At 44.7% G+C, this 16,331-nt stretch overlaps 2 protein-coding genes across 6 annotated transcripts in view; one reads left to right on the top strand and one right to left on the bottom strand.

The window, feature by feature from the left end:
• EME1 (essential meiotic structure-specific endonuclease 1) overlaps positions 1 to 6,841 on the top strand; it is a 78,550-nt gene extending 71,709 nt beyond the window's left edge. Inside the window, exon 9 of the mRNA XM_069200071.1 lies at positions 6,414 to 6,841. Within this exon, the coding sequence (XP_069056172.1) occupies positions 6,414 to 6,590 (177 nt within the window). The 3' untranslated portion in view covers positions 6,591 to 6,841. The remainder of the gene's footprint in view (positions 1 to 6,413) is intronic.
• LRRC59 (leucine rich repeat containing 59) overlaps positions 6,763 to 16,331 on the bottom strand; it is a 72,333-nt gene continuing 62,764 nt past the window's right edge. For all 5 annotated transcript variants that reach the window (XM_069200076.1, XM_069200074.1, XM_069200077.1 and 2 more), the window contains exons 7-8: positions 11,055 to 11,228; positions 6,763 to 7,595 (exon numbers count right to left, since the gene is read on the bottom strand). In XM_069200076.1, the coding sequence (XP_069056177.1) occupies positions 7,357 to 7,595; positions 11,055 to 11,228 (413 nt within the window). In that variant the 3' untranslated portion in view covers positions 6,763 to 7,356. The remainder of the gene's footprint in view (positions 7,596 to 11,054; positions 11,229 to 16,331) is intronic.

Genomic DNA, 16,331 nt, shown 5'->3' with positions numbered 1-16,331 from the left:
TAAAGTTGGAATACTTTTTAAGAAACTAAAACTAGTTCTAGGTTCTAATTCAAACTTTCACAAAACTTTTAAACTCTAAAAGTAATGCTAACAGGGACTAACACAAGGCCCTAGCAGGACTTTTAAAAATTTAGAAAACTAGTTCAAATTGCAAAAATCTATTTCTAATGACAATTTTGGGAATTTGTCGTGTGATCAGGTATTGGCTGAGTAGTCCAGCAAATGCAAAGTCTTGTACCCCACCGCTGATCCACCAATGTAGGAAGTTGGCTCTGTATGGCAAAGTAAGGAATAGTATGCACAGAGTCCAAGGGTTCCCCTTAGAGGTAAGATAGTGGCAAAAAGAGATAATACTAATGCTCTATTTTGTGGTAGTGTGGTCGAGCAGTAGGCTTGTCAAAGGAGTAGTGTTAAGCATTTGTTGTACATACACACAGGCAATAAATGAGGAACACACTCAGAGACAATTCCAGGCCAATAGGTTTTTGTATAGAAAAATATATTTTCTTAGTTTATTTTAAGAACCACAGGTTCAAATTCTACATGTAATATCTCATTTGAAAGGTATTGCAGGTAAGTACTTTAGGAACTTTAAATAATCACAATAGCATATATACTTTTTACATAAAACACATATAGCTATTTTAAAAGTGGACACAGTGCAATTTTCACAGTTCCTGGGGGAGGTAAAGTAATGTTAGTTCTTGCAGGTAAGTAAACCACCTACAGGGTTCAAATTGGGGTCCAAGGTAGCCCACCGTTGGGGGTTCAGAGCAACCCCAAAGTTACCACACCAGCAGCTCAGGGCCGGTCAGGTGCAGAGGTCAAAGAGGTGCCCAAAACACATAGGCTTCAATGGAAGTAAAGGGGTGCCCCGGTTCCAGTCTGCCAGCAGGTAAGTACCCGCGTCTTCGGAGGGCAGACCAGGGGGGTTTTGTAGGGCACCGGGGGGGACACAAGTTAGCACAAAAAGTACACCCTCAGCAGCGCGGGGGCGGCCGGGTGCAGTGTGCAAACACGCGTCGGGTTTCTAATAGGTTTCAATGAGAGACCAAGGGGTCTCTTCAGCGTTGCAGGCAGGCAAGGGGGGGTTCCTCGGGGTAGCCACCACCTGGGCAAGGGAGAGGGCCTCCTGGGGGTCACTCCTGCACTGGAGTTCTGAACCTTCAGGTCCTGGGGGCTGCGGGTGCAGGGTCTTTTCCAGGCGTCATGATTTCAGAGTCAGGCAGTCGCGGTCAGGGGGAGCCTCGGGATTCCCTCTGCAGGCGTCGCTGTGGGGGCTCAGAGGGACAACTTTGGTTACTCACAGTCTTGGAGTTGCCTGGGGGTCCTCCCTGTAGCGTTGTTTCTCCACCAGTCGAGTCGGGGTCGCCGGGTGCAGTGTTGCAAGTCTCACGCTTCTTGCGGGGATTGCAGGGGTCTTTAAATCTGCTCCTCTGGAAACAAAGTTGCAGTCTTTGTTGAACAGGGCCGCTGTTCTCGGGAGTTTCTTGGTCTCTTGGAAGCAGGGCAGTCCTCTGAGGATTCAGGGGTCGCTGGTCCTGGGGAAAGCGTCACTGGAGCAGTTTTCTTCTGAAGGAGGGAGACAGGCCGGTAGGGCTGGGGCCAAAGCAGTTGGTGTCTTCTTCTTCTCTGCAGGGTTTTTCAGCTCAGCAGTCCTCTTCTTCTTTAAGTTGCAGGAATCTAAATTCTTAGGTTCAGGGAAGCCCTTAAATACTAAATTTAAGGGCGTGTTTAGGTCTGGGGGGTTAGTAGCCCTGAGGGTGGGTACACCCTCTTTGTGCCTCCTCCCAAGGGGAGGGGGTCACATTCCTATCCCTATTGGGGGAATCCTCCATCTGCAAGATGGAGGATTTCTAAAAGTTAGAGTCACCTCAGCTCAGGACACCTTAGGGGTTGTCCTGACTGGCCAGTGACCCCTCCTTGTTATTCTCATTATTTCCTCCGGCCTTGCCGCCAAACGTGGGGCCGTGGCCGGAGGGGGCGGGCAACTCCACTAGCTGGAGTGCCCTGTGGTGCTGGAACAAAGGGGGTGAGCCTTTGAGGCTCACCGCCAGGTTTTACAGCTCCTGCCTGGGGGAGGTGTTTGCATCTCCACCCAGTGCAGGCTTTGTTACTGGCCTCAGAGTGACAAAGGCACTCTCCCCATGGGGCCAGCAACATCTCTCGAGTGTGGCAGGCTGCTAAAACCAGTCAGCCTACACAGGTAGTTGGTTAAGGTTTCTGGGGGCACCTCTAAGGTGCCCTCTGGGGTGTATTTCACCCTAAAATGTACACTGGCATCAGTGTGCATTTATTGTGCTGAGAAGTTTGATACCAAACTTCCCATTTTTCAGTGTAGCCATTATGGTGCTGTGGAGTTCGTGTTTGACAGACTCCCAGACCATATACTCTTATGGCTACCCTGCACTTACAATGTCTAAGGTTTGGCTTAGACACTGTAGGGGCACAGTGCTCATGCACTGGTGCCCTCACCTTTGGTATAGTGCACCCTGCCTTAGGGTTGTAAGGCCTGCTAGAGGGGTGACTTATCTATACTGCATAGGCAGTGGGAGGTTGGCATGGCACCCTGAGGGGAGTGCCATGTGGACTTACTCGTTTTGTCCTCACCAGCACACACAAGCTGGCAAGCAGTGTGTCTGTGCTGAGTGAGGGGTCCCCAGGGTGGCATAAAATATGCTGCAACCCTTAGAGACCTTCCCTGGCATCAGGGCCCTTGGTACCAGGGGTACCAGTTACAAGGGACTTACCTGGATGCCAGGGTGTGCCAATTGTGGATACAAAAGTACAGGTTAGGGAAAGAACACTGGTGCTGGGGCCTGGTTAGCAGGCCTCATCACACTTTCAATTCAAAACATAGCATCAGCAAAGGCAAAAAGTCAGGGGGTAACCATGCCAAGGAGGCATTTCCTTACACTGAACATATCGGTTTATTTGGTGCTTCCACTTTTTGGGTGGCAATTATTTTTTCTTTCAGCTGTTTTCCCTCCAGCGCCAGGGGTTTCCCTTTTTAAATGCAATAGTATATTGGAGAGATCATCTCCCTCTGCTTTGCCAGCTGTTCGCCGCATGCTTCAAATAGTGCAAAGCAGACAGGAAGTAGGTATTAGCAGTTGACCATCACAAGGTCTCTATAGTAACGAGCATCTCATGAATTCGTGTGTTTTCTGTTCTGGATCGGTACTTTGTCTATGACAAACCACCTCTTGCCAATGTGTAAGAAGGAGCTGGTACTGAAGAAAACCCAGGACAGAAGGTGAATCACTTGGGTTGAAGGGGATTCAGTCCCATAGCAGTTCCTGGGTCTGCATTAGTGTCAGTATGTAGGTCAGTGCCACTTTTTATGTCTTTCTTTTACCTGTTCAGGAGGGAGAGCCTTCCGGCACATGCATCTGCAAGCAACTCTAGCAGAAAAAGTGCGAATTCCCAAAGCTGCGGGTCTGTCAGCAGTTAAACCCTGCCCTGAATAGTACTACAGGGCGGTGCTCCTACCTCACCTGTATGCCAACAGGCCCCGTGCACCCTTTGGGTGCCCCCTTCCCTGAGTTTACATCCCTTCACAAGGCCAACAGTTGCAATTTTCTTACTCATCCAAATCTGGCTCAAGGTGCCACATGTTCGTTTTTTCCTCAACCAACATACATATGCCTGTATACCTTAACAAATACCAGAAGACTGTTAAGTTAACACTACTCCTACCTTTCATTTTTTCCTCATTAGTTTCAAAGGAATTTTATATCCCCTACAATGTCTGTTTCTCACAGAATAAACAGGCTGAACAGGCTTTAAAAATGGCTGATGCAGTCCAGATGTTCAGGTTAGTTCTAGGGTAATTTACTTGCCTGAATTACAAAATGACTTTGTTTCGAGTCCTGTTGCTTTACTGTTCACACAGAGAACCCAGCAGCCAATTCCAATATTCCCAGTTATGTTGCTCTATATCGCCTTTCAGAAAAAAAATATAGCAATTAGATAAAGGGGAGGACATGTGGCCTTACGGCTACAGCTGCCGCCCTTTAGAACATGGGGCCTCGGTTTCGAATCTCGCCCGCTGCCCTTCACTCAAAATCGTGTGATTCTGGGAAAATCACTTAATCTCCTGGTGCCTACAATGTATGTAAAATGTAAACTATCTTATAGATAGTCCCTAAGCAACCTCTCTAGTAATGTGTAGCATTATTTTGCTTCACATCTAGGTTCACTCTACATAAATATACATACATACATACACGCGGTAGATCCATTTGCTCAGCATTCCCTGATGACTGTTTCCAAGTCCTGAACAGTAGCTTATGGGGGTAGAATGTTGTCTGTCTGCAGCCAAGGCCTGCAACTCCTCGTCACTTCGAGCTCAGTCTTTTTTATCAGAAAATTGTAAAAAACGTAATTTTTCAAACTAAATGTGTTCGTTCAGTTATGAAACCGTCTCAGTGGCAAGAATTGTGTGAAGATGCGTCTTACAGATACTCCACCATACCCTCAAAAACTCTTTAGATGTTGAACAAGATTACATTTAGCTTCATATAGACATTTTCATTCTGTTTTGAAAAAGGCAGTGGATTATTTCGACTTGTGCCTCTTAGAACCTGGTTTTCCCTAGCTTCGCTCAAATTGGCACCATGTACTTACAGTGAGCCTTTGCGGGGTATAGAATCTTCCCTCATGGATAAACCCTACTGTCAACCTTTGCAGAGAAGAACTTGGAATTAAAATATGCAATTCCCCAAGGATGATCCCTTTGTTGTAGGATGCAAACAGGAACTTCCTGATCCACCTTTTTGCCAGGGAGAGGCATTTTCTTTTTTTTTTTTTTTACCTGTAACAGTGCTGGTTAAGGCAGGAGAAATCAACTATTACATTGGCTCGGTTGATAAAATTAAAGCTTCTTCAGACAGTAAGCCACACATGTCCTCTTTCAGAAAGACTATACTGCTGTGTACCAAACCTGAATTCTTGTCTGAAGTCATTTAACTTTCATGTGGATCAGATTGATGCTAGTTTTCAGACTTCCATAAACTGGAAGCATCACGATTATGCATCTGAACATATGGTTCAGAAGTATTAGTTGCAAGAGTAGTTGAGTAAGGTGTCCCCAAAGCACCTCACTACAAGTCGGGGCAACAGAGTACTAAACCAGAGGATAGTTCCTAACAATATGAACTTGAGTTTGTGGCAAACCATTCATAAGCGTAATATAGCTGACTCGTATACAGCATAACGGTATGGATCGCAGACGTACATGGACTAGCTGATTGTTCTGCTTTGGTAGGGATAAACAGTATTTGATTGATCTAGCATGGTACCATTTGTAAGGGATCACAGAAACTGTAGCCCCAGCCAATAGGTGTTTCACCCATTGCACTGGACTTTTTCAGGTAATTAAATTTATGACGAGATCTGGGCCTTCTTTGTTAACGGAGTCAATTGTCGAGCACAGTCACTCTTGCTGGTTATTTAAAAGCGTAGTAAAACAGACAGTGTGTAAACTGACGCACTGATATGTGGTAACCTACAAGCAGACTAGTTGGTGCTATCCCGCTAATAATGGTGTCCTTAGGTTTAATCTATAGAGTTGTCCCCTTATTCATAAAGCTTTAGCGGCAGGGTCCATGATGAGATTAGTGTGGGGCGCTCCGTATCTTTTGAAGAGCATGTTTGCAATGGGGGAACAGCTCTAACAGAACATTATTGTCTATACGAAAAGATTACTGACTTATATTTCCTTCATCATAATAATGCTCATCACGTTCAGAACTTTCTTGTCCTCTCTTACATATTGGAGAAGACTGTTTTGCCTCCCAGACTGGTTACAAATCAGACCTAAGGTAACTTGTTGGTGGAGAGCATTCTGAGATATCTGCAAAACAGATGTGCACTCGGGGCCCTTCCTGACCTCTGGACACATTTAACACGTTAGGAATGTGGAAATAGTTAAAACAGGCTTACACTATGTCACCTAAAATGCACTTTAAAGCACATTCACCCCAGCGCGTACTATGCCACTGTTAACAGACAATTTACCATTACCCCCATGCTACTCTTATCTATATCTAGGAAGGCTCAAAAGCTGAGCATACCTGTCAGGATTCTAACCTGTGACCAGGTGGTCAAACACAGATCTCTAGTAGATAAATCAGTCCACAACTACAAGACACAGCTCTATCACTCAGTTATCGCTGCAAAGGTATACACCTTGAGAACTGCACTTGGGCCTAGAATTGAATCCTGAATGCATCAAACAAAGCCTGTGTATATTTTGCATAGAGAATACTCTGTTACCTTGAGTATGGTAGTTTCTTGAAAGTAGGGTGATATTGTTTTCTACAACCAGTTGTTGCATGTCTATCATGCTGAGTAGAGAGTACTCTGGCTGAAGTGAGTTTACAGCTGTTGTACTGTTCATTTCATTGCAGGCTTACAGGCGGTGCGCCTCTACCCAAGCCCGGCATGACTTGCTCTCAGACATCCTAGTACGCCGTGGCGAAGGAGTCACCTCCACATCACGACGAGTTGGCCCAGAACTTTCTAAACGGATTTATCTTCAGATGACATCCATGAACCCAGAACTTTCTCTGGAGGTTACCGTATAGTATTGATGACCTTGTCCTCAGGTGAAGGAAAGCAGGGGGCCACACTGCTGCTGAATGTTCTGAGTTAAGTGTGATCTAAGAAGCACAATTGTCTGGACTACATCTCTCCTCGATGTGATGGTCCCACCTGTGGTCTTACAAGGGCTACTTCCAAGCATTAACAAACAACACCTTTTATAAACAGATTTTCTTTTATTGTAAATACTTTGTGTTTTAATCCTTTATGTATGTATTAAAGTAACTGCGAGTAATTGTTAAAGCGTTCATTTTAATTAAAAATACATTTTTCAGAAGAAACAGCAAGGAAGAGTCCTTCCTCTGGCAGTCGAGGGACAATAAACCCAGACAGCAGGCAATGTTATGGTCACTAATCCTTGCAAACAAAGACGTAAATGCGGCGGAAACTTTAGGCAGTGAAGAAATGAGGGCTTCCCAACCAGGGTAGCCAATAAGAAGGAAGGGCTCCTCCAAATGTAATTATCATATAATTATAACAAACAGAACTTTATGTATATCTTATCAGTCATAGCTGAGAGGCTGGCGCTTGCTCAGGGATCACCGGTGTTCAGCAAGAGAATAACTTTCGATTGGTTTCACACGTACAAGGGCATTTGATTCTTTGTCTCTCAAGCAGCACAGCCAGCACTTGTGAGGAGTCTCGGCAGTTTAAGTGACCCCTGACTGTACCATGCACTCCATGGTTTCAACCTTGGTCCAATACGGATCAGGGTCACTAAGTACAGTCTAGTTTTCAGATGTCCAAGTATTATTGCTGTGAATTGTGCTGTAAGACACCAGACAAGATCTTGTGGGCTCGCAGTCGAGTCACCATGTCCTCATACAAGTTATTTATACTCGTGCACAGGGGCTGGTTCTTCAGATCAGTAACTGCACACACTGCGAACATGCCCAAGGTGCAAACCATGACAATTCCAAAGAGGCGCAGCAGGAGGCCAAACCAAGAGCGTCTACATGCTGGGGATGCGGTGGTAGGCGATGAAGGTTCTGGAGAGAAAAAAAAAAAAGAGAGATTATAAACAAACCAATCCTACATAAGACATCAAAGATCACCTCCCCCCCTCAGCAATCATTGCAATAAATGAAGTACCAATCTGCGACAGATCTTGTGGATCATCCGTCTGACATCCTAATGAGGTGTGTATTCTAGCTAGTGCTACAGTATGACCCTTTTATGCTCCCAGCTGTGTCAAAAAACGTATTAACATCCTCTGTCATCCAGGCATTCAACTAGCTCTTAAAGGACACGCCGTTCCACCCCTTGTTTTGTCTTGTTTCCTGAGAGAGCAGACCACGGGATTCTCAGCATCCTGGGGAACCAGGCTCTTGGGTGATCGCCAGGGTTTTCCCACTGTAACAGCAATAAGTACCAGAAGAGGAGCAGAGAAAAACAGAGAGGTGGTATAAAGACTAGGAACAAAAAGAATGATTATCCCCAGGTCAGTTGCGAGAAATACAAACAACAACTGGGAAGGGTAGGCTCGTTATAATTGCTTGCTACTCACAGAATGACTTTCCTTGAGGGTGCTTAGTTTCCCCCCTTTTGCCAATCTACCTCAGTGCAATGTATATATTATGGATAAAGTGTTGCTGGATGGGGTGTTAACCTTTGAAGGACTGGGGGTTGGGAGCTACTCAACCGCAGTTCCACGTTACACCGTGACAAGTGCATTGAATAAGCCATAGGGATAACTTTCTTCAGTGCCAAAGAGGTATAGCTTATCCGAGGAGTTCTGTTTGCCATACATCGTCACCTTCCAAAGAAATCGGACGCCACTCTGCATTCCGAACAAGTCAGACCTGTAGTGGAATTTGTTAGCGTGCACTAGGGTGGGCTTTCAGCAATCTCTAGGAATATACTAGGCTAAGTTCTGTGTGGTGATTTCTAAGGACTCAACAGCACATTGGGGGCCTGAACTGCAAAGCCATTTACAGCTGTAAACCTATACTTGTGGCCAAGAATAGCTCCAATTATGTCTGCCAGCTATCCATATAAGAGTACGTCTCAGTCATAAATGTTTTAACAGTTGTGTAATCGTACGTCACAAAAGTCTCCTCTGCTCGAGACATCCTGTGCCTCAAACAGTGCTTACATCTCATCTAGTCCTGGTTGTCCAGAAACTTAACACCACCACAACAGAATTCCTGCTTTTCGCCAAGAACAGCACACAACAGTAAGTCCATCCTGGCTCAGTAACATAAACCTGAATGGATTCACCCTATGCCAAATCACTCTGATTGATCCAGGACACCAACCTACCTAAAAACACATGACGAAGAAACCAAGCCTGCCTGATAGCATCTCTCTCTACTAAAGAAAACAAAGAAAGTCCTCTAAGAACGTGGTTTTAGAACTACTGCTTAAACTTTGAGTTTTCCAAGCTGGATGGTAGCAAGGCTCTGTTCCGTAGCATTCCAGGCTCCCACATTAGCTCATATTAAAGGCATTCTTCATGTAGCAGCATGCCTCAACAAAGGCCTGAAGAAATAAAACATCCCCACCCTTCACTAGCTTCCCTTACCAATCCACACCATGTTGAAAACCAGCTGCGTGATTTACAATGCCATCACAACCACCTTACCTGCTTATCTTGAAGACAAGCTCACCATCTATGGTGGGGCTCTGCACACCCTCAGCCAGGTCAACTTCAAAGACACCTCCAAACTGCCTCAAGGATGAATGCACCTCACGTTCGACTACCTCGATTCTCAACATGCAAAACGCCTGTCTAAATTACTTCAATGCATTTTTTGTTTTTTTAAATAAAAAACAAAACATAACATTGGAATATCTTCCCTTACCAATTTAAACCTTAAAAAGCAGTTACATAATCTACAAAGCTATATCGACTGGCACCCCTGCCTAACTGACTTTCATCACCTCCAGTGGCTCCCAGCACACCACATCCAAGGCACCACCAGAGGCTAAGTGCAAAATATATATATATATATATATATATATATATATATATATATATATATAATTTAACACACAGCTGACGAAACACCTCTTTAAAGAGCACAGTAAACGTCAATTTTCGCTCTTAGAAACCATCTACAGCCTTCTAATACTATGCTGAATTTTTGTCTCTGACACTGTGCAGCGCACTAGTGTCTTTTACATCTATACAACTGCGCACAATTACACAGTTTTAAGTCCCACGGCATGATTTGTCTTGACAGTTTTTGAATTCCCACAAACTTGTGAAATTATGAGCATTTCCTGTTACTTCCTTACAGAGATGTACTCCAGGAAAGAGATGTACTCCAGGAAAGATTGAGTGTAACTCACTTTCCAGGTGTGAAGGGGAATAGTCCCAACCTTTCTAGGAATGTAGGGAAATTAGTTTCTCCTTTCACTTTGAGGAAAATAGAAAAACATGCATTTTCACAGCGGGTTATATTACACTATGTATAACTAGGCATTGGGGAAATAGCAGCCTCCTAAAATAAACAAACAAATTACGACCCGCTCAGTAGTATGCCTAAAAAGGTGAATGGTACAGCTTAATAGGCGCACTACTTTCTCGTTCTGCAAGCAGAGCAACATTGTAAACCTGCACCCATGTGGAACAGTACCTCTAAGAGTGCAGACTTACCCATGGAGTCTGAACAGCCCTTCCTGATATTTTTTATGTAACAACTAGATCTTCTCCAAGCTTGCCTCCTGTAAGCACACCCTTCTGAAACTTTGTGATCAGCGTAAGCCAGCTTTCTGGTGTAGATATCTTTAAATGTGCAGTATTAGGCTGCGATATCCTGTGCCTTTATGCAATTCACTTTTAAGACCTTAAACCTTAAGACTAAAGGATGATTACAAAGGACTGCAAGCTTGGTCTATTGCAGTATACCTTTTCAACTAGTGGTTGCCGTAGCATGTCAAGGGAGCGGCGAGACAGGGGAAACAGTATAAACTCCCCACCCAAAAAAAAAAAAAAAAACTTGCGACGTCTATCTCCCAAATGCCATCTCCTGCCACCTTGGTCCTCTGGGACACCAGCAAAGGCCCCCAGCAATCCCAGCGCTGTTTACATGCTAAACATAGCAGCGTAATGATTGGTCTGAGCGGCAGTGACTGCGGCTCAGACATAAGCCTGGGGTCTGTGCTGTTTCTCCAGCCCGGCTGTGTATACAGCCAGCTTGAAGAAACCTAAGTGCACATGTGTGTTTGGCAGGCCTCAAACAGCCAGCCAAACATACATGTGCACTTAGGTGCACTCTCCCAACCTTCCCTCCCTGCACCTGCTGGTTGGGCCAGCAGATGAAAAATGAAGAAAAATAAAACAAAAGCAAGCTATTGTTTTATTTTTCATCTGCTGGCACAGCCACGGGTCTACGCTCATGACTGAAGCAATACCAGAAAACAATGTTGTGATACAGAGTGAGAAATAATCACAGGGTTCTAGAGCACTTCATTACTTTCATATCTCAATTAACTGCACTTACTACGTGCTTGACTCTTGCCATTCTCCGCCTTCTTCTCCAGCTCCTGCTTGGCCGCACGCAGAGCATCGTACTCCCGCCTCCTGCGCTCCTTTTCCTCTGCCTTCTCACGTCGACGCAGCTCTCGCTCCTGTGCATCCCTCACCCGTTGCTCAGCTTCACGCTTCTTCTCCAGCTCTGTGATGAAATTGTAAACATCAGATTCTACAGAACCACTAAACGACTGTACCACACAAAAGCAGAAATGTCATCCGTGATAAATCCTCAGTCACCATAACCCTTGGATGTACTGCCACGCAGGTCAATGCACCAGAACAACTGCTCAGCATCGAAAACATAAACCCAGGTGTAGACATAGCCTTCCTCAGGCTTTTTGACTTTAGTGGTTTTCTCTGCCTTATGTGATCTGATGCATGGGGCCTACTCTTCCGGAGGGCTAACGAGATTCAGGCAGTCTCTTTTTTTACTCAGACTTTGAACCGGACATCTGCTCCTGTCTGTCTGCTTCCTCTACACACTTCTGGATTCCCCTTCATGCCACACAAAACCAACTCTAAAGCACTTAGATATGCCAAGCACTGACTGCAGCAAATTGCACTCCAAAGCACACAAACGTCTGTGCCTATCTAATAGCCATTTACGCTAGTAGCAAATACATCTTAGGTGCTTGAAATCCCCAGGATATTGCATAATTCTATTCTAAAGCTGCAAAAGCTGAAGTTAGTTCCATTGATATGCACTGATTCTCTGAGGGAACGCTGCACCAAACGTGCTTTCTTGAGGCAATGTTCAGAGCAGGCCGCAGCAATCTGAGGAATTTCAAATGGAGCATTTGGGGACAGAAGGGTTTGGCACTGATGTGCCCAGCTAACCATTTGAGCTCTGGAACTGGCAGCGCGTTTATTAGGCTGAGCTAACTAGTGTTATCCTCAGTCCAGGAGACACATTCGCCTTAGTGATTCCTCTCAGGCTAAAGAAAGTATTTCCGAATCAGTGTTTGGGATTGTGTGCTTCAAGCAAAACTACCTGAAACAATTACGTTGATCACCACCATCTTTCAAAAGTTGCGAGATTAGAGTTGAATGTGCCTATGACACATTGGAGAACCCTCTTGTGGGCTGAGGGGTCAGCACTCAACACTCCCACAGACAAAATTGCGAATACTCCGAATCGCATCTCGCAACTACCAGGTGATCACATAAATAATTGCAAGATGTTGGCTGTACTTATATAGTTACTTTGCATTGTGGTATTAATACTGTACACCTCTCAGATAGCTTAGTGTCCAGAATCTTTGTCAGCAAAGGCCTGTAGAGACTTCATAGTGACCTCTCATTATCCTGCAAGATTGTCACACAAATCCTCTAACTCTGTAGTCAGAGAAGGAAAAGTAAACAAGTGTCCTTGGAAGATAGTGCCTGACATTTGACCTTGGTCTTTGATTTCACAGCAAATATAACAAGATAAGAACATAATTTAAAGGCCTGTTGACAGAAAGCTGGTTCGTGGAAGAATACAGAAACCTGGTTTAGGCAACAGGAGGGACACACTGAACCTGGAGAGCCTAAAGCAAATAACACCAGCAAATAGAGAGTCAAAGTGTGAGTTACAAGCCACAAAGCCAATGGTAATCAACAAGCAAAATGCATTCCCAGGTCAACTTTCTGAAAGTCCCCCAGGCTGCACTGTCTAGTAGGCTGCGACCTAAAAAGTAGTTTCCGGAGTTTTAGAAGATGAACAATAAAATTAATCCAGTCAAAAGGATAGCAAATAACTAGAAGTAACAGGCTGATCCAAAGCCCACTGTAAGCACTGGTATTATCCACAATTGTTTGACAACACCATACAGATAAAAACTGCAAGCCAGCTCTAAATAGATTTGTCATTTCCTCAGCGATGCACCAAAGTAACAAAGAGAACTGACAATCGTGTGCTAACCAGGAATCAGTAATAAAACTACGAGTTGGCAAAAGTGAGCTAAATAGAAACTGAAAATGAATTGGTACTTAGCAATAAAGGGCTAATTGGAAACTGGATATCATGAGGTATGTGGAAGTTACCTGTAATGTGTTGAAACTGGCTATTAAGTGTTTAATGAGACCTGGCTATGATGTGCATACATCCTACATGGTATTCATACAGGTGATTAAGTGCCATCTAAGATATGTCAATGAAGGGCTTACTGGCTAAAATGGTTGCTTACATGAACAACAGACGATCTGAGGATTGGGAACTGGCAATGATGCACTAACAGGACCAGTAATTTGTCTAATTGCTTCTAATATGCTACTTGGGAGCTGTCTATGGTCAGAACTGGTAAAGCTGTGCTTATTAGTAACTAGCACTGCCCTCCTCTGGAAGCATTACCACGCCCCAACCCGCAGGACACTATTAGAACCCAAACTAATAAACTACCATTTCCTACTCTTTACGATACTACCCCAACCCACAATAAGCCCACTACATGACTAAATCTCCCCAACCTTGCCACCATCCTTCTGCCAGACTAATACCATCACACCTCAGCATAATGTGATCCTGGCTCTCTATCTCTTTGGGTTAAAGACCCAATTGACATCAACATTTTGTGTCGACCATGGCAAATGTTCTTTTAATATAAAAACTATTTCCGGTTCTTTATGGACAAAGGTTTGAAAACTACTGGACAGATGTATTGTACACCACCTCCAAAGTCCGACTTTCCTGACAAAGCCACCCTTACATTTTTTTTTACCAAAACACATTGACCTCCCAATGCCACATAGGAGGGTGACCTCTAAAATCGAGAGACAAAGCAATATAAAAATACATTGACCTGGAACTAAATACTTCACCATGGCTTTGTCCTTTGTCCTACCTGGTAAGCAATCCATATCATCCATGAATAAACCTACAGTGGGTTTTGGTGAGATTTATCTAGTCTGTCCAGAAAAATCTAGCCTGTGACGCATGTTTTTCTTGTCTGAAACATACGGACTCAAATAATCTCCAATAGTTGTGCAAGGGCACTTGATGTTGATTAAATAATATACTTTGGTAGATATATTGTATATTCAATGCTCACATTACTATGTTTTACGCATGCTAACGAATGGTCACAATAACACTCCATTGAGCTCCTGTGTGGAACACTAGAGGAAGGAATCTGACACCGAAGAGGACAAAAGACTCAATACAAACGTATATTTTTTAACCTTGATATTATAACTTGCATCCAAGATCTAAAGCATTCCAAAAAAGGTCTTAAGCATTACAAAACGTTTCCCATTACAGAACCTTTTTTACCTCACTTGTACACCACGAGCTTTTTTAAAAAACAGTTTTTCTTTCTTTTCTAGTCACAGACATCTTCTGCATGTTTCACGGCTGATTACAAGTATTTTCACTGTCTATGCATTCATTAAAGTCAAGACATCTCCTCGGTGATTGATCAACTGACAACCATTGTTGCAGGGCTGTTTACACAGACGTGATTAATGTGTGTGCTTGGTGGTTATTACCATTAGTTTAAGGCACTTGCTACACTGGTTTTTTCATTTTTAGGTTTTGGTGGACCACTGATATTATTTGCATGTTTGCACATTAACCAGTCACCGTCGAGGTGGAAGTACACGGTCTTGTGGTCAAGACACACTGGTGGAAGCTAAGGCATTTCCTTTATTTATTAACCCACCATTGTCAATGCACGTTTGTTTTTAAACGTACATGTCGTAATTGATGCATTTTTATTGGCAGTCATTGGAGGAGCAGCTTTCGGTAAAGCAGGACGCGGCAGGTAAGAATTACCACAGTCTGGGTCTATGGGAGCATTAACCGCGGGTGTGTGGGATGAGTATAATCAAGTGTATTTTGCAGGCTTTTCTGCAGGCGTGGCCCATCCCTCCTGGGACCTCGAGGCTGAAGGTAAGTGTGTGTGATGTTTTAAAATGAATGTAGGAAGTTGGCTCTGTATGCACTATTTCAAAGTAAGGAATAGTATGCACAGAGTCCAAGGGTTCCCCTTGGAGGTAAGATAGTGGCAAAAAGAGATAATACTAATGCTCTATTTTGTGGTAGTGTGGTCGAGCAGTAGGCTTATCAAAGGAGTAGTGTTAAGCATTTGTTGTACATACACCCAGGCAATAAATGAGGAGCATACACTCAGAGACAAATCCAGCCAATAGGTTTTGTTATAGAAAAATATCTTTTCTTAGTTTAGTTTAAGAACCACAGGTTCAAATTCTACATGTAATATCTCATTTGAAAGGTATTGCAGGTAAGTACTTCAGGAACTTTAAATCATTACATTAGCATGTATACTTTTTACATAAAACACAATAAGCTGTTTTAAAAGTGGACACAGTGCAATTTTCACAGTTCCTGGGGGAGGTAAGTTTTTGTTAGTTTTGTCAGGTAAGTAAATCACTTACAAGTCTCAGGTTTGGGTCCAAGGTAGCCCACCGTTGGGGGTTCAGAGCAACCCCAAAGTTACCACACCAGCAGCTCAGGGCCGGTCAGGTGCAGAGGTCAAAGAGGTGCCCAAAACGCATAGGCTGCAATGGAGAGAAGGGGGTGCCCCGGTTCCGGTCTGCCAGCAGGTAAGTACCCGCGTCTTCGGAGGGCAGACCAGGGGGGTTTTGTAGGGCACCGGGGGGGACACAAGTTCACACAAAAAGTACACCCTCAGCGGCACTGGGGCGGCCGGGTGCAGTGTAGAAACAAGCGTCGGGTTTTCAATGTAAATCAATGAGAGATCAAGGTATCTCTTCAGCGTTGCAGGCAGGCAAGGGGGGGGGCTCCTCGGGGTAGCCACCACCTGGGCAAGGGAGAGGGCCTCCTGGGGGTCACTCCTGCACAGGAGTTCTGTTCCTTTCGGTGCTGGGGGCTGCGGGTGCAGAGTCTTTTCCAGCCGTCGGGAAATGGAGTTCAGGCAGTCGAGGTCAGGGGGAGCCTCGGGATTCCCTCTGCAGGCGTCGCTGTGGGGGCTCAGGGGGGACAACTTTGGTTACTCACGGTCTCGGAGTCGCCGGAGGGTCCTCCCTGAGGTGTTGGTTCTCCACCAGTCGAGTCGGGGTCGCCGGGTGCAGTGTTGCAAGTCTCACGCTTCTTGCGGGGAATTGCAGGGGTCTTTAAGTCTGCTCTTTGAAACAAAGTTGCAGTTCTTTTTGGAGCCGGACCGCTGTCCTCGGGAGTTCCTTGTTTTGCTTGAAGCAGGGCAGTCCTCTGAGGATTCAGAGGTCGCTGGTCCTTTGGAAAGCGTCGCTGGAGCAGGGTTCTTTGGAAAGCAGGAGACAGGCCGGT

This window comes from Pleurodeles waltl, chromosome 7 (genome assembly GCF_031143425.1).
Source record: "Pleurodeles waltl isolate 20211129_DDA chromosome 7, aPleWal1.hap1.20221129, whole genome shotgun sequence".
Classification (NCBI taxonomy): Eukaryota; Metazoa; Chordata; class Amphibia; order Caudata; family Salamandridae; genus Pleurodeles; species Pleurodeles waltl.
This window is presented reverse-complemented; position numbering and strand designations above follow the sequence as displayed.